At 54.3% G+C, this 17035-nt stretch overlaps 4 protein-coding genes across 4 annotated transcripts; 1 reads left to right on the forward strand and 3 right to left on the reverse strand.

Annotated features, from left to right (window-relative positions):
- Window positions 1-1728: 1728 nt before the first annotated feature.
- On the forward strand, window positions 1729-2440 carry CGCS363_v012638 (uncharacterized protein; the record flags this gene model as incomplete). The annotated part of the gene is made up of 2 exons (XM_036644487.1): window positions 1729-1976; window positions 2044-2440. 2 exons carry the CDS (start codon window positions 1729-1731, stop codon window positions 2438-2440), a joined length of 645 nt encoding a protein of 214 aa, XP_036490605.1.
- A 1145-nt stretch (window positions 2441-3585) lies between these two features.
- Window positions 3586-5591, reverse strand: STL1-2 (Sugar transporter STL1; the record flags this gene model as incomplete). Its single annotated transcript, XM_036644488.1, has 7 exons — window positions 3586-4058; window positions 4114-4272; window positions 4320-4494; window positions 4544-4784; window positions 4835-4961; window positions 5011-5402; window positions 5512-5591. The coding sequence occupies 7 exons, from the start codon at window positions 5589-5591 to the stop codon at window positions 3586-3588; spliced, it is 1647 nt and encodes a 548-aa protein (XP_036490606.1).
- Window positions 5592-7066: 1475 nt separating this feature from the next.
- oxyS (12-dehydrotetracycline 5-monooxygenase/anhydrotetracycline 6-monooxygenase) lies at window positions 7067-8659 on the reverse strand (the record flags this gene model as incomplete). Its single annotated transcript, XM_036644489.1, has 1 exon — window positions 7067-8659. One exon carries the CDS (start codon window positions 8657-8659, stop codon window positions 7067-7069), a length of 1593 nt encoding a protein of 530 aa, XP_036490752.1.
- A 923-nt stretch (window positions 8660-9582) lies between these two features.
- CGCS363_v012641 (uncharacterized protein) lies at window positions 9583-10947 on the reverse strand (the record flags this gene model as incomplete). The annotated part of the gene is made up of 2 exons (XM_036644490.1): window positions 9583-10216; window positions 10289-10947. The coding sequence occupies 2 exons, from the start codon at window positions 10945-10947 to the stop codon at window positions 9583-9585; spliced, it is 1293 nt and encodes a 430-aa protein (XP_036491216.1).
- Between the last annotated feature and the right edge of the window lie 6088 nt (window positions 10948-17035).

Below are 17035 nucleotides of genomic sequence, written 5' to 3' on the forward strand. Positions count from 1 at the left end.
TAGATAGCAGACTGGCTCCACGCCGCACCGCTCTCGCCACTAAGCTTCTTTTTCATCGATTTCGTTGAAATTTAAATGTCTCTAGTTTCTAGTTGATGGAAATGAGGGAGGGAACGACGAACCCCGCCTTACGTAGATGCTGGCGTCGAACTCATGCCGAGCAAGCCGCCCACCCTGGCTTTTCCCGATGGCCCTTTATTATATAACGCAAAAGAGACCCTGATAGTTGTTTCATGGCAGAAGTGATTGCTGCCAAGAGTGTCCCCCTTGCAGGTACTCTCCAGGCCTAGGTCAGTGCGATCCCATGGCAAGTGCTTTGAAAGATCCGTGCAACTTGCCAATGATGCCTGCGGTCGACGTAGATGAAGCTACCATTGAAACATCTGCTTCGTCCAATTGTTGCCTGCAAATCGGTTCGAGACCGAAGGCTGCAAGGCCATGCGTACGAATCGCTTCGCTGAGAAGAACAGCATTGAGAGCTCGCGGGAATCGCGCACGAAACCCTACCAAGGCGCTGCGACATTGTGATACCCGTCAAGTACGAGGTGGCGCGATACGCCACCTCTGCCAAAAGCCGCAGGGCGGTCGAAACCAAGTCGTCTTTGAGACTCGGCGTGAACGCACACCTCTGCTGTTGCGCCAGATCTTTCATGATCCCATTTCCCGCAAAGATTATACTGCTCTGTAGCCAGAGACTGTACCTCGGATTTAGTGATAGGTTCTGCGATGGAGCCTGTCTTGGGTGAGCCAGTCTCAGATCGTGATGATCAGCTGTAAGCTCATTGTGGGTGGTATACTGATACTCAAAGTCATGAAGCCTGCCGGGCTACAAAGACGTCAGGAATAGTGCTACGAGCTTCATTTCCATTGCTTGTAGAGTTCGCGACCTGATAACTGACGGACTTTGCCCACAGGTATTCTTCAGCGTGGGTCAACGGGAACGGCCATGAAAAGGGGGGAGCCCAAGGTCGACGAGTGGCTCCTGCGAAGGCTCGACTTCTTTGGAGATGGCTCACGGCATTCCGATCACTTCTCTTGAGTCGTGCCTCATTGCCAAAATTGGCGAGGGGGCTAAGATGGACCAGGAATCGAGTGCAGTGAAGCAAGTCTAGCCGTCTCGATTTTCCACAAGGTGAACAGCATCGGCGAGAAAGCATAACTTGACAGAAGCGAGGATTCAAGCGAATAGAAATAGGTGATATTCAGCTATATACCATTCGAATTGCTCATGATTTCATGGCATCCCATTTCGCCTGCAGTGGGATCAGTTCCCATATGTCCTTCTAAGCGGGACCAACCTTGTGCTATGAGACGAGGAAGATAGCACTCATGAATTGACAATCGTAGCCATAAGGATCAGAGAACTTCCGTTCTTTGCTAGTAGTCATCTTCAAAGCAGCTCTAGTTAGGTCCCATATGGTGCGATCACAAAGGGGGGCATGCGGCTGCTGTGCTTCACCTCACCTCACAGCAGGCACAACCGGCAAGTGCTGAATCACAGCTGCTCCTTCCTCAACTGAGTGATCAAGTGCGCCTGCCCTCCAGCTCTACAGACCTCAACCGCAGTATTCAAAAAAGTAAACAACCACCCTCACACCCCACCCACCTTCCCTCCAGCACAACAATCACCACTGGGTATTCCTCACAAACACCCACGAACCCTTCACAAACAAAGCAACCAAGAACTACACGAATAATCCAAAGCGCATCCACCCTAAAACCACCACGATGCCCGGCGACGCCCGCAAGAAGGGAGGCTCCTACTCCACCAACCCCAACACCGTCCGCACCCGGGCCTACCAGGCCTCGCAGACCCCGGAGCAGGCCGCCGCCCGTAGAGAGAAGTTCGCCGAATACCGCTCCCTCCGCGACAACTGCCTGCGCGTCTACAAGTCCGACGACTTCAAGGCTGCCGTCACCCGCGACGCCCGCGTCGACATCCTCCGCAAGTCGTGCGAGCAGCTCATGGCCAACCGGTTCGTCCTCCCCCGCCTCCTTCCCTCCTTTTAATTTTCACGAGAAAAAGTCACTGACCTGGAACAGCGCCGCGGCCAACAAGGTCATGTGCGGCACCGACGTCGACGAGTACGTCAAGCGGTTCCACGACTCCCGCTGGCTCAAGCGCCAGAAGGCCAAGGCCGCCGGCACCGCCGACTCGGACAGCGACGACGACGGCTCCTCCGCCTCCGCCAACGGCTTCCCCGCCCCCACCGCGCAGCTCCAGCGCGACCTCGCCGAGCAGCAGCAGACCGTCGCGCAGCTCGTCCGCAGCCAGGCCGCCATGACGACGCAGCTCAACACCATCAGCGGCCAGGTGATGCACCTCACCGAGGTGGCCGTCCAGCAGCAGGCCCGGATGAATGACATGGAGGGCCAGTCCCAGCGTGACCGCGATGCTCTGCGCGCCGTCCTGCAGGTGCTTGCTGACACGGTTGGTTGAGGGGCATGATGGTGATGGATGCTTTTGAACATGCGACTTGGGTTCAGGTTTTCTTATCTTGGTAGATGGGATTTGGCTTGGGTCTAGATTGGATCTGGAAGGGAACGGAACGAGGTGTTTTTGGTATCTGGCAACGATACGTTTGAGATGGTTGGACGCTTCTATCGTAGACTTTGGGCTCGGATTGCTACGAATGCTAAGGTTCTCTCACCCATTGAGGCCCTTGTGCCTGTCACCTTTGAGTGTGAAGTCAGTGTGTCTTTGTTAGAGCCCGTCCTCATATCAAAAAATGAGTAGACAGGCCATTGCCCTACCTTACACAATCAACACAACGAAAAGTCAATCCCCAGCAAAACAATGAAGGATGTCAGAATAAAGCCAGCCCGCCAAGTCCATGGCGCAGGGGTCGTTGCAACGCTCCCCCACATTCCTCAGCACCACCACCAGCCAGCCAGCCACATGCGCCCACAGCTGCTGGGTTTTTTTTCTCACGCAACCGTTTCCCACCCACTAAATTTCCGCAACACACCAAAATGACAAGACGAAAATTCCCTCATTCCCACCGGACACATACCGCCTACCGACGAAGAGTAGCAAGCATCTCATTGGATGTTCCATCAGCGCCGATGGTTTAGTGGTAAAATTCTCCGTTGCCATCAAGCAGCGTCGGGGAGCCGGGGGTTCGATTCCCCCTCGGCGCAACTTTTTGGGTTTTCCGTGTGGGATGGCCGGATGTTTGCTTTTTGGGGTGAGGGAGGGCGAAGATGGAGGCAGGGTTTTCGCGAGCGTGTTGACTGATTGGATACATGTTCAAGTGAGAGTTTGATTGCTCTGTCTGTCATGTCTTACCTGGGAGCCTTCGCGCCTTCGCGGAGTGTGTTGTCGAAACTGGAGACTTTCATTCATTTGGCATGGTGGGTGGGTCTTCTTGCGAAGTAAACCTGACGCCAGGAAGAAAACCATGCCTGCGAAAGCGTTCCAGCCATGTGGGAATCGGTGGCTTGGCTTGGTTCTCCCTCACAGCTTCAAACTATGGATCACTCATACCAAAGACCAAACATGAAGTAAGCGATCAAATGCAGATTCTTGAGGTATCATAATGCTAAAACATGGCTCATAATCATCAACCCATCCACTCTCCCATCTCACCTTCTCTCCTGGTGCTCCCCAAACGCCATCTCCTCGTCCGCCTCGCCCTTCTTCTCCACGCCCGCGGCGCCCCGCCGGCGCAACATGTCCTCCACCTCGCCGGGGACGACGCCGCTGTTCCTCTTGGCGATCTGGTCCTCCTCCTGCGCGACGTACTTGAGCGGGCGCTTCGACGAGGTGGCGTCCGGGTTGCGGAAGACGAGGACCTCGTGGTTCTCGGCGAAGAAGCGGTCGACGTCCTCGAGGGTGCGGTCGGCGGTCTCCGGGTAGAAGAGGTAGACGATGGGGACGAAGGAGAAGTTGAAGACGGTCCAGATGATGTAGAACTTCCAGCCGAGGGTGGAGATGCCCGGGGGCGTGATCTCGACGACCATGAAGTTGACGATCCAGTTGGTCGCGGTGCCGAGGGCGGCGCCCTTTGTGCGCATCGAGAGGGAGTTGATCTCGGTGGGGTAGAGCCAGGGGACACCTTGGGACGGAGTTAGTATGGTGACGGGGGATGGGGGGTGGGGGAGAGGACGGACCTTGCCAGCCGATGCCGAAGAAGACGTAGTAGAGGAAGAAGAAGGCGATGGAGGCCTTGGCCCATTGGCCTTGCGTCTCGGCCGAGAGGCTTCCGAGTTCGGTGTGGCGGATGCAGATTGTGATGACGAGGTAGCAGACGAATTGGCCGGCAGCGGCGTCTGTTTTGGTCAGCGGTTGTCTTGTTGCAGCAGGAGGAGGGACGTACACATCATCATCTTCCTACGACCCCATCTCTCGACGTTCGGGATGCCGATCAAGCTGAAGAGGAAGTAGCTGACGGAGTTGCATGCAGCGAGAAGTCGGGCAGTCTTGTTGTCGAGACCGACGGACTGGATGAGGACGGTCGGGAGGTAGTAGCTCGTGACGTTGATGCCGCCGAGCTTGGAGACGGTCAGTCTTGATACTCGCATTGTGAAGAGTTGATCTTACCTGTTGCATGGCTTGCGTGCCCATGCCAAGGATGATGCGACGGAGCGTTCCGGTGCCGGCAGTCTCGCCAGTCTTACCGCGGAGGAGATCGGACCAGGGGACGGTGTTCTCGCGCTCGTACTCGACAGCCCACTGGATGTCCTTGGACTGTGTCTGGATGTAGGCGTCGTCGACAGGGCGGTCTTCCAGGTCTGCAAGGATTTGCTCTGCCTCAGCAACGCGACCCTTTGCGAGCAGCCAGCTGGGGATTGTCAGTCTGAAGTCATTCTTAATGTGTCAGTGTGAACTTACCGAGGAGATTCAGGAAGCCATGGGACGGTGCCGAAGAGGATGAAGATGAAGATGAATTGGAAGGCCAGGGGGAACCTCCATGTCACAGAGCCGGTGAGGTACGAGAAGCCAAAGGTGACCCAGTTGCCTGTTCTGTCAGTATCAATCACACCTAAACCAAACACACATCAACTTACTCAAAGAGAAACCGAAGATGTTCATAATCATCTCAATGACAATCAACTTCCCGCGCCAGCTGGCCTTACTCGTCTCGCCCTGCCACACGGGCGCCGTCGAGGTGTTGATACCGTTTCCGATGCCCGCGATCACGCGGCCAGTCATCATGGTGGCGTAGTTGAAGGCCGCGATCTGGAGGATGGCGCCGATGGACATGATGGTGGTGCCGACGAGCACGGTGTTCTTGCGCCCGAGCCGCTCGCCGATCCAGATGGTGGAGATGGCGCCGAGGAAGCAGCCAATGTCGTAGATGGCCGTCACCGTGCTCTGGAGCTTGTCGTTGCCGACAATGCCCATCGTCTGCAGGAAGTCATCGGTCACGATCACGCCGCCGAAGACGCCTTGGTCGTAGCTTTTGAGGGGGTGGGATGTTAGCCTTTATTCTTGGGTGTGATTGGACGGTGTTTGGGGGGTGAGTGGCGGGGAGGAGGAGGAGGAGGGATGGGGGTTTCAATGCGTACCCGAAGAGTGTCATGTCTGTTGCGCAGGCGACCGTCACCCAGAAGGTGAGCCAGCCGCCCTTGAGGCCGAAGTAACCCATGGTGGTTGATGGGTTCGGTGGTGAGTATGAGTGTCGAGAAGTATGATGGAGAGGATGTAAGTCGACACGATTTTCGGAACGGGGATGTGAGTCGATGGTGATCGCAAGGTGCCGAGTATCGCAGGCCCTGAACAGACCGATGCCTCCATTACGAGAAGGGAGGGCGGCGTTACACAGATCTATATAGCCAAGAGATCTTCGCGCATCAATCTATCTACCCGCTCGGAGCCATTCCGTATCCGCAGCCGCACTTGCACCGGCCGGCGTCAGCCCCGGACACGCCGCTCAATCTGTCGCACATTCTCGCCCATGATGGGGGTACAAGTGTGGATAACAGACGATGTCATCGTCATGGTGCGGCGGCGGTGATGGGGGTACGTAGCCGGCGTACGTGCGCCTGGTACCTTACCTCGCTCCAGGCCTGCCCGCTGGTTTTGGCGCTCATTAGGACGGGCCGAATGGTGTTGGCCATGCTGGATCTGGGGTGCAGGTTGCCAGGTTCAGGGGGGGGTGGAGGGCGATGATGGCAGCGATTGGATGGGTCCAGGGGTGGGAGGCCGAAGGGGGCAGTCGAGAGCCAGGGGGGATGGAGGTGTTGCTGTCACTTGGAGCGTTGTGGTGTTCGGTCTGCTCCCCGCAGAGATGATCGCCGCGACCCGAGCGGGAAACCAAGGCAAGGCGACAAGGAAAAGAGTCAGCAGCGACGAGAAAACACAGCGACAAACGTCGTCAATTCCGTCGTGGGAATCCACTCTGGTGCCGGCTTCCTTGGTCGTGAATGGCGGAACTAGCGCGCGATGACGTCGTGCTGGCCCCGCCGCGGCTCTGAAACGGGTGCCGGGGCCATCGTTGTCGTCGAAGCTTAATCCCCGCGATGGCGACTGGCTCTTTGTCCTTTGTCACATTCTGGCGTGGCGTTGGGGAGCACTTAGTCAGGCTGTCAGATACGTAGGTCGCCCACATCTTTGCATTGTTCCCGTGGGGGGAGACAACTGCGTCTGTCGGTGGGTAAACGGGGAAGGGACAGAAAAACCACCAGGTCGGTCCGAATGGGCATCTCGAAGTTGATGCGGGGACTCCACGCTGCTGTCAGTCTGATGTCGTTCGGTTTTGGACGACGTTTTGGAAAAGGGAGGAGGACCACAGATGTTGTCATTGGTTTGCTGCAGTGCGGCTCTGTCGTGTAGGGGACATGGCTGCTGCCTCGGTCGTTGGCTCGGAGAGTCCCCGGGGCCTCGGACCTTTGTTGAGCTCGTCAGCCCGCAGCTCGTCACTTTGATTCGGATGAGGGATTCAACAACAACACGATGGACGTCGAGGAGTCCGGCGGCTGACTGTGAACATGGACATGTTTCATTCAAAAGGGAAAGCGTCTAAGATTGTGAGCAGAGGAGAGCAATTATCCGAACCCGCAGCCCGCGCCGAACTCCTTGTCCCCGAAACAAAGTCTTCAAATGGGCCGTAACCGGCGCCTCTCAGATTGACAGAAACTCCTCCACCGACTCCGCAGGTCCGGCGAAGCTCACGTACCCGTCCGGTCTGACGACCACCAGGCCCGCCCCCTTTTCGAAGCCGTAGCGCCCGTGAAGCACGCCGTCCCTGTCTCTAAATACTCCCGTGCCGATCGTCTGGCCGCCAAACACCTTGACAACCCCGCGCTCCTTGTATCGCTTATCGGCGAGGATCTTCTCCTCCGCCTGCTTCACCTCCTCCTCGTCCCCAAGCATGCCAGAGAAGAGCATGATGGTGTGCTCCTTGTTGCTGGTCAACTCGAGCAGCCACTTGCCCTTCTCGCCCCTCTCATCTAGGAGCTCGCCATCCGGGGCTCTCCAGCCGCCCTTGACTGGGCCCTCGAAACCGGTCGCGGTGTGGACGATGGAGCTATTGCGGTACTTGATGCCCATCTGGGAGATGAAGGTGAACGCACGGAGACGGCGCGCCTTGTCGCCCCAGATGTACGGCACGATCCAGGGCATCAGCTTGTTGCGGATGTATGTGTAGATGAAGTTCTGCGATGCGACAGCGTTGAACATCCGGTCGGTGCTATGCAACAGGCGGCTGCCGATCGGGTGTCTCTCCTCCTGGTACGTGTCCAGGAACGAGTCGTCCTTCTCTCCGCGCAGGACGGCGCTCATCTTCCAGCCAAGGTTGATGGCGTCTTGAATACCGGTGTTCATACCCTGCCCTCCGGCAGGAGAGTGAATATGCGCTGCGTCCCCGGCCACGAAGATGCGTCCGTCGCGGTAGTTGTTGACGCCTCGGCAGTTCCAGCGGAAATGCGTCAGCCAGATCGGATCGGTGACCTCCCACGTGCCCCCGGCCAGCTCCTCAATGAACTCCTTGATCTCCTGCACAGTCGGGTCGCCAGTGTATTTGCTGTACGTAGACCGCTCGCCGACAATGCGGACGACGCCGTCCTTCAGAGGGAAGATGACCATGATGCGTCCGCCGAGGTACATCGACACTCTCTCGGTGTCATACGGGCCTCCAAGCTTGATGTCGGCGAGGATGAACGTCTGCGGGTACTGGGCACCCTCAAATGTAAGGTCGGTGCTCTTGCGTACGGCGCTGTGCGCGCCGTCGCAGCCGACGATGTACTTGGCCTTGAGGACCTCCTTCTCGCTGCCCTTGACGAGCGTGACCGTGGTGGAGTCGGCGTCCTGCTCGATGTCTTCCGCCGTGATGCCCCGCTCAACCTTGCCGCCGTAATCTTCGAGCTGCCGCGTCAGCGCCGCCTCGGTGTCGCCTTGCGGGATCCATATCGGCAGCGGGAACTGAGTGTCGTCGAAGCCGAGGTCGTCAAACGTGCCGGTGATGAGGTGCTTCTGGTTGCAGTGAATGTTGACGCCGGGGCCCTGGACGCCGTTTGCCAGCATTTCCTTGGCGACGGTGGGATGGCGGTTGAGGAGCTCTTGCGTGCGGCATTGCACGGCCAGGGCACGGGATTTGTCCGAGGGAGCTTCGAGTTTGTCGATGATGCGGAAGGGGATTTTTTGGACGGAGAGCTCGAGGGCGAGGGTCAGGCCCGTTGGACCTGCGCCGACGATGAGTACGTCTGTTGTCGACATGTCTATCGTGATGGCTGATTCTGTTGATTGGTGTTTTGCCTTGTCACTGTGCTAGTGAATTGGTGATGGGCCATTCTCCCAAAAACGTTGGGGAACGAGAGGCAGCGCTGGACTTTAAATCCAGTCTCCTCGGACCAGCGCTCCATGCTGTCGTAACGAAGAGACTCGATACGCTTCAGAGTTTCCATGCCCGACATCAGCTGAACAAGCCCATCGGGGCCTCGCCATCACAAGCTCCGTGCTTACTTCGCGGGCGGGCAGGGATTGACGAAGATGGACGGGTAGCGCTGGGCTGCCACGCTGCTCCCGGCGGTCGGAGTAGCTTTCAGCGGGCGGGAGTGTAAGACGGCGCGGACAGGGATGGGCCGACGACCAGAGCATGGTAGGGCTGCCACGCTCACGCGAGGAACGCCTCAGTGAGTTGTCGGGCTGCCAGCGAGCGCTGAAGGAAGGGCGCCGGGGCCAACTTGGGCGTGAGCGAAGGTGCGGCTGAAGAGCTCTGCATGGTTCCGGCGGCAGAAATGTTACTTTTGGGGATGAAGAAGCGTTCCGGGCCTTGTTCGTTGGCAAGTTAATGCATGTTGGTTGCTGAAGATTGGGGCTGGGTTGGGGGATTTGGAGACGGAGGCGCGGTGGTCGGCGTCGGTGGCTGGTGTGGCGCATGGCACGTGGAAGATCGGGGGTCGGCGCTAAAGAATACCGACCTCCGACGTATCCCATGTTTTGTGTGCAAGACAACAGACATCACCTGGACTTTGGACGAATATTTTCCGGGGACTTTTATTGTGATTAATCAAGATTGTGTAGAAATCGGTACAATACGGGAAATTTGATGACACAGTGAAAGATCGCGACAAAGAACCAAACTCGGATTAACAGTCTGATGAGCGGAGAGTTGAATTTATCTGACGTGCGTAGTCGGCCTAGAGCACTTCCTCAGCCAAGCCGGTCTCCTCTCGAGGCTTCTTCTCCTCCGAATTCTCGTCAGGCTTGTTCGATTCGCCGGGCTTGCTCTCCTCAAGGTGCCTCTTCTCCTCAAGGCGCTTGTTCTCCAAGTACATGGAGTATTGACTGACAGTACCCTTGGCATCCACTATCATATCAGCAGGTGGACTTCCACGATACGTGTACGTGGGATTATCGACGAATGGGCCGAACGTGACAGCCAACCACCGATACAGGAAAAGAGGCGTGTCATGGCCGAGGTTTTGGCCTTCCCATGACGGGGGAATCCATCCAAAGAAAGGCGCAAGCCTGTCCATGCTGAATCGTATGAACGGATGAGGCTTCTTCGCGAAGTAGAGATAGGCCTTGTAGGGATTCCGTCCTAAAGTTGTCACCTTGGATCTTCGGTATGAGACTTGGACGATCCGTGGCTGTTCAAGTGTGGTCAGGCCGTTTTTCAATGAAATAATCATGTTTGATGGGTGAAAATTGCCGTGGTTCACGTCGGCGAATTCCTCCGACATGAGTCCATCCATGAGCTTTTCCATGACGCTGAGACGAGTGCCTTCGTCAGCTGAGATGTAGGTCGGCGGCTCCTGTGGGTTGGACCAACTGGATCGGAAGCGATCCCGAAAGGGCCCGCTTGGCTGGAAAAGATCACTCAGACACCGTCCCTCAACATACTATAAGGCCAGCGCAACCACATGCCGAACTTTTCCCGCGTGCTTAGGATCGGCGCTGGTGGCAGAAACGGTCCAGCATCCGTGGTATTGAGGAGCCAGGTGTGGGAAGCCTGTCAAACCTGCTTTGAAGAGATGAGAGTAGGCACCGACTTCGTTGCTCTGAGCAAAACCCGCTCGGACGGTGACCTTGAAGCAGAACTCGGAAAGATCAACCTTCAGGGGCCAGAACAAAGGATCGTAAACCTTCAAGAAGACAAGCTGTCCAAGCACCAGGGCTTTGTTCTCGTTGTCGTCAGAAGAGGCTGAGGCCGTCTTGACCACCTTGCACACGACTTTCTGGGGCCCGGGGGTGTATTGAGCACCATATCCACCATCAACCATGTCGAGGATCTCCAAATGCACCTGGCTGCTTTTGTCATTTTGCTTTGTCTCGTCGAAGTCGAGGGGACCGTTGGACTCAGAGAAGACTAGTTGCGTACGTGAAAAGCTTTTCTCCTCATCAGTAGGAGTCATTTGTTTCGACGTCAAATTTGGCGGATCCGGGTAAAAAGACGAGCCGAAGGGTGCAGGTGACTTATGCGGCGTAAGAATGAGGCGCTTCCCAGAGTGATACAGGTCTGCATGATCCTCGTAGACATCCGAATCATTGTCGAAAGCCATCGTTTAGGGTGCTCTGAAGTCGCTATTCCTCGATATTTTGTTCGGTTGAAAGAGCCGCTTGAAAGATGATGATAGCTGTCGGGGTTCTTGATGACTGTTTTATGGGAAGAATGAACGTGATACAGCCGATAAGTAGCAGGGCGCACCCTCCCAGAATTACGTCGTAATAGCAAGTTCCGAAAAGTGCGTTAATGAGATGAGATCAAGGCGTGAGGTGCAATTGCAACATGGGTTTGAAAAGAACGAGAGTCGTTGATTACAGACGAGATGTTAGGATGAGAATCGGAAGGCTAGAACAGCAGATGGGTTGCAATCGTAGATGCAGGACAGGCGGAGGGGAAATATCTGGAACACAAAGTTTTATTTCGGTTGTGAAGGGGTGGAGAGACACTCAAGGTTGGATCTTTCAAGTCGAGGTTGTAGTTTTAATCAAGTTTCGAAGTGTGAACCCTGATGACGAGGCCTCCTCTCACAATCTCTACCTCTTTCCCTGTTATTGTCTCTACTTCCACTTTTGGGACGACGAAGACGAAAATCAAGACTACGACGATGAACAAGAAGACGAACAATATAGACTATAGACGAGCCCTTAGGAAAAGTGTCCTGGCGGCTGACCACGTGCAAAATTCTCAGCTCGTCTAGAGGATAACGCCTGCAAAACCTTACTTCACCATTACCCTCTTTGACGATTTGCATCTTCTCTAGTTCATTTCTCCGTTCGCCGAAGTATTTATCTCTGTCAACCAACTTTCGGATATCAGGATGTCAGACAGAAAGCTTTGCAGCCATCATTCACATAGCATCCGACTCGTTCCTGATTTTCTGACAGTAAGGGCTTCGCTTTCGGATCTCCTTGTCGTAAGAAATGAAAAGGAATGGTATCACAGATACAGCAAGGGCAGCGAATCCCAGCACGAAGCAGGCCCATCGCGTTCCAAGGTTCGTGTACATTGAGACTGCGGCGAATGGTAGGCAGACACCAGCCATTGAGCGAGTCGTACTCGCTGCTGCGTGCGCTAAGGCAGAGAACTGTTTGTATGCGTCCGTGAGGTATCCAAGCATTGCGAAAAAGGTGAAGAAGTATCCCGCCCCGAAGAAAATGTCTGCCATTGAAGAAAAGATGGGATTTGTTGGGGGAGATGAGGTAGAACCGAGCCGGAATAGCGCAACGACGACACTGAATACATGTGTCAGTACAAATTCAACGCAGCGAACGAAATCAAGACGCGAAAATACCAGGGGCCGCCCACACAAGCGAGAGGGAGTCGGGCATATCGTTCCTGCAGGGACCATGCAGTTTTCCTCTTTCTCTGCCGGAGTAAGATCGCATCGAAAAGGAGGAAGATGACGAAGGCCACGACTGCGCCTAATGAGACTGAAGATTTGAGAGACAAGGAGCTGACTGGGTGGTAAGTTTGCTTACCTGGGAGGAAGGCCAAGCCGACATCTCGGGGAGGGAGATTGTATGTGTCTTCAGGTAATGTTACCAAGCTGTTCGGTGGATTTTCGCCATTCAACCTACCTCCGAAGATGATCGGGTACGCTTGGAAAAAGAGATACAGAATTGAGTAGACCAGTCCAAGGTAAACAGACGTGAACAGAACAATTGGCTCCTTGAACATCATAGAGAAAGGTCTCGAAAAAACCATAGAAAGTTCCTTCGTCAAAGAAATATGAGAAAGAACTGGGCCTGACTCTCTTCGGTGGTCTCGATGGCGCTTTTGCAGCACTTTTTGGCACGTCTTCGGAAGGAACAACACGAGCGGCCATGTTATGCCCGCCAAGGCTAGGCCGACCCAGAAGCACAATCTCCACGAGATGTCAGCTGTGCATCCGGAAACTACCGGGCCCATGGCTGGTCCCATGGTCGCGATGACGATGAAAGTCGCTATAGCCCTTCCTCGATGAGTAGGATCGTCGAATATGTCGGCGAAGAGGGCCCCTACACGGCATTTGGTGCCGCTGCAACAATGCCGCTCAAGGTACGAAACAGCAGGAGAACACCATACGTGGGAGACAGAGCGCAGCCTACTGTGAAAAGCAGATAGAGGGTGTACGTCGCCGAGAGGACTGGTCGCCGTCCAATGTGCTCGCTCAACGGGCCAAAGACGAGCGGACCGAGTGTGTAGCCGACAAGATACAAAGAGTTAAGCAAGACCATGTGTTGATGTTGGGTGATGGCAAAGTATGACTCGATCTCGGCAGCTGCATTGGAGGGAAGGGAAGACCCCAGGTTGCTGTTGAAGATGGAGACAAGTCCAACAATGACGATGAAAGCTTTCTTCAACTATCAAGGAAATATCAGGAATGGAACGAGCCTAGCAAAGTTCCCGGCGAGACAAAACGAACAGGTGGAAAGTGTGTAGGATCGGTGTGTGGTGGCGAGGCACCGATTTCCTGTTCTTCAACCCGTCCTGTATGCATTGTGCTGTTTGGAGTGAGACTACCTTGTATAGCAGGCCGAAGTCTCAGAAGGGGCGTGTTTGCATTGTGTCATCCCCCCAATACCTGTAACGCCATAGCGGAGCGTTTTGTACTTCGAGATGATGTGAATTGGAGATTGCTAATGAGACTTCAAGTAGTGAGTTAGATAACGGAGCTCAGATCTATGGGCCGCAGTGTGATGAACAGTCTGTTATGGTCCTGTCCCTGTGTTCGACCATACCCGATACATTAGGGCCTTCGGCGTGATAAAATCGAGCCGGGAACTTTCCGCGGATTATTACGGTTCCTCGGAGAACTAGTTTGGAGCAGAGGGCCTCTCACAGGCAGGCCGCCGGCGGCCATCAAGGCGATAAGAACAGTGGATGGCTTTGAGGCGACAACAACAAGGAAACAGGGAACGATCTGCTTGTCTAATCCTGCCTTCCGGGATATTACTGTATCAAGTAGGCAACGCCATTGCCTTGGACTTGGTGGCCCAAATTGTTCGTCATCAAGATTTGTAAAGCCAAAAGGCCTAGGTGGTCAGTTTCGGACATTTAGAACATTGCCGAAATCTGCTGTTCGTGGCTCGGCTACCATCAGATGGCGCCGGACCAATATATTCCATGGTGGCGGAGTACGCCAAGAAAGCCGGAAAACAACGACTGAAATAGCACTTCCGACAGGGTGGTAGAAGTACAAAGTCTACCCTGGTTATACGCAGATCGATCGGCCGAGGGGAACAAAAAACAGGGGATGCTATCAGTCTTTCATCTCGTATCATTTCATTTCCAAAGAATTATGCGTGGACTTTAATATTCCGATACGCATGTGCAATATTATGACGAACAGATTTCACTACCAGAGATCGCACTAGACATTTACCACTTCACTCATCCAGAAAGCCTTTGCTATTCGGACGGATAGTTATCATACGATAATAGGAGTACTGAGTGTTGTAGTAATACCAACGGTGACGACGACGACAACGATGGCGACAAAGACGACGACAAACAATAGGGGCAGTTATAAAGGGGATGGCTTTAATTCATCTCATGCATCGTGGTCTTCCCGTTAATATGGGGGTATCCGCCCAGATGCTAAAACTCATTCAGGAGCCGCCGTCCCTCAACGATCGCAACATCACATGGTAGCGATGCACATAGCATGACCTGAGGAATGTGTCTGAATCTGGCATCATTCAACATCCATGACAGGCCAATAAAGATCCTCCAGGAACGACGGATGCAAGCAACTCTCTCCCTCTAAGCCGGGCTCGTTCTGCAAAAGGAATGCCTCCAGAGAGGGATCAACCAAAACCAGTTGTGTTGCCAACGTGCTGGGGGGAGGGACAAATCCAGCATGTGGAGTGTCTGGTTGGACTGCAGAGCTATCGCTACCGCTGGCTTGTCCGACCACTGTCCCGCCCGTGCTCATGTATTTTGATGAGAAATGGTAAATGTCTGCCTTAATTGCCTCAATGTGTTGGGAGAATTCCGCAGCAACCACACTCCCAGACTTGACCAGCTCCCGCATCAACTCGCGAGCTAATTCGAAGTCATCTAGGGCTTTCGAGGTTTCTGGACCCTTCAAAAAGCTAGAAACGGCATGAATGGTGGCCACGGAAAACAGGCACGAGGTCCGAGTATAGTCGAAGGTTTTGAACGATCCATCGATCCACGATTGGGTTAGGATGGAGTGGGAGTGTCTTGCCGAATTGACACATACCTGTACTAGGGCAATAGCGATGTCAGGTGAATCTGGGGGCGCACTCGCCACGCCGACCTGATCTACCAGTTGTTGTAGTCGGGCCATGTAGAGTAGAAGTGGTCGGGTGGCAAGGATCACGCACTAATACTATCAGAACCTCTGATCATGCTACATTCATAGGAGCTGTACCTGGTTAAAGAGCAAGTGTAAAGATTTGACGTGCTCGGCGGACTTGTTTGGTTCTGGTTGCATGTGTAATTGGCCAGGCAAGCTCTGAAACCAGTGCTTCAGGCCCCTCAACCCGGCCTGAACACGTTGCAAAAAAGGTTCGCTATGGTTTCTCCGGCCATAGAGCGAACTGGTTATCTTGCGCATCAATCTGACAAGCTCAATTGTGGCACACATACAGCTCGGGTCTTCGAAGTCTTCGTGGTCTGCCTTTGAAAGGCCCTCGCTCGATGGGAAATCTACTGCGATTTCAGCGTCCTCAATCAAGATCATTTGGCCGCAGTTGACTGCGCAAATGTGTTCGAGAGTGTATGATGTCCACCATAGTCTGCGCAGATGCTCTCTTGTTGTCCTGTCCGTGACATGCGCCTCCGGAAGGTTGAACTGCAAGCCCATCACCGCACAATGGCGAATTGCGGAGCTGGCCAGAAAGTACGCCGAGTGCCACCTGTTGACGCATAAAGAGTACAAGCACTAAACACTTCGGTCAGCAGCAACGTAGAATGTCGATGGATTCTTGCTGACCAGAAGCAAAGCAGTCTCAATGCTGTCCACTGAGGGACGTTCGAGGAGACATCCATAGGCTTTGGAGGCAAGACTGAAGTGTTGAAGGCCAGGAAAGTCGCCATCAGAAGCCCTGCAGTGGCTGGTATATAGTTCGCCTAAAGCGAGCAGAGCAAAGACTTTGCATCGACCCAGGATGTCTAGCGGTGTTTTTGCGTCGAAAAGTCGACCCAAGAGTGTCGAGACCGAGCTTCTTTGCACAATGTGGTAGATTTTGTCGATATTGGCCAATGCTGCTTGAACCAGGAAACGTGCTCTGGTAGGTGTCGGGGTCGAAACTTCTGATGCAGATAAGCTGGCAATTTGTGTCTCGCTTGGGTATTGGAAACGAGGTGGGTGTTTGACAGAGACTCGCGAGATGGACTGGCGGAACCTCGTCGCGAATGCGGTGTCGGCACCCTCTCCAACACGAAGAGGAACATTGAACGAACTTTGGTGTTGGAACCACGGGAAATCATCAAGAACTGGGTTTTGGCTAGGCTCGCTTTGCGGCGTAGATGTATGATCATCATTGCCTGGTGCCAAGGGCGTCTGCGCGACACCTTCCTCAAGCTGGGCTGGTTGGATTTGCGCTCGCAATGTGTAATTCTGGTGCAATATCGAGTTCAAATAGCTGATAGCCGTCAAAATGGCAATTTAAAGTGAGCCAGGAAGAAAGTCGTACCTTTCACTCACCCTGATCTGTCTATCACGCTTGGGATAGGTGCATTCGTCTTCGCAGTTTAGTTGTACACAGGCCTTGCATGGCTGGCCGCCTGGACATTTGACCTTCCGGGAATGACATTTACGGCAGCTTTATTACATGTTACTCGTTACCCATAAGAAAATAAAAAGTTGAACAGGACATACGCTATGGGTTTCAGCTTTCCCTGGAAATGCGCAAGCCCGATGTTTGACGTGAGGTCCCTTTTGGTCGACATCTTACCAAGCCAGTCAGGGGCTCGCCGAGATGTCAATGGTGGCAACTAAACCCGGGACTTTCAGGGCGTTGAAATCCCTTGATTTACCCCTTGATGCTCGGATTGTGCTCTATCTGCACGTAGAAAGAGGCATCAATGGTGTGCCGGGACGATTGTAAACGCCGCCCGGCAACCCAGTTCTGCCCCGACTGACCGCCTACACCGGTGACAATTCTCGTGTGGCCAACCCTGAGTCATTCTCG

The sequence above is a fragment of the Colletotrichum siamense genome, assembly GCF_013390195.1.
Source record: "Colletotrichum siamense strain Cg363 chromosome Unknown KSG_Cg363_contig08, whole genome shotgun sequence".
In the NCBI taxonomy this organism is placed as follows: domain Eukaryota; kingdom Fungi; phylum Ascomycota; class Sordariomycetes; order Glomerellales; family Glomerellaceae; genus Colletotrichum; species Colletotrichum siamense.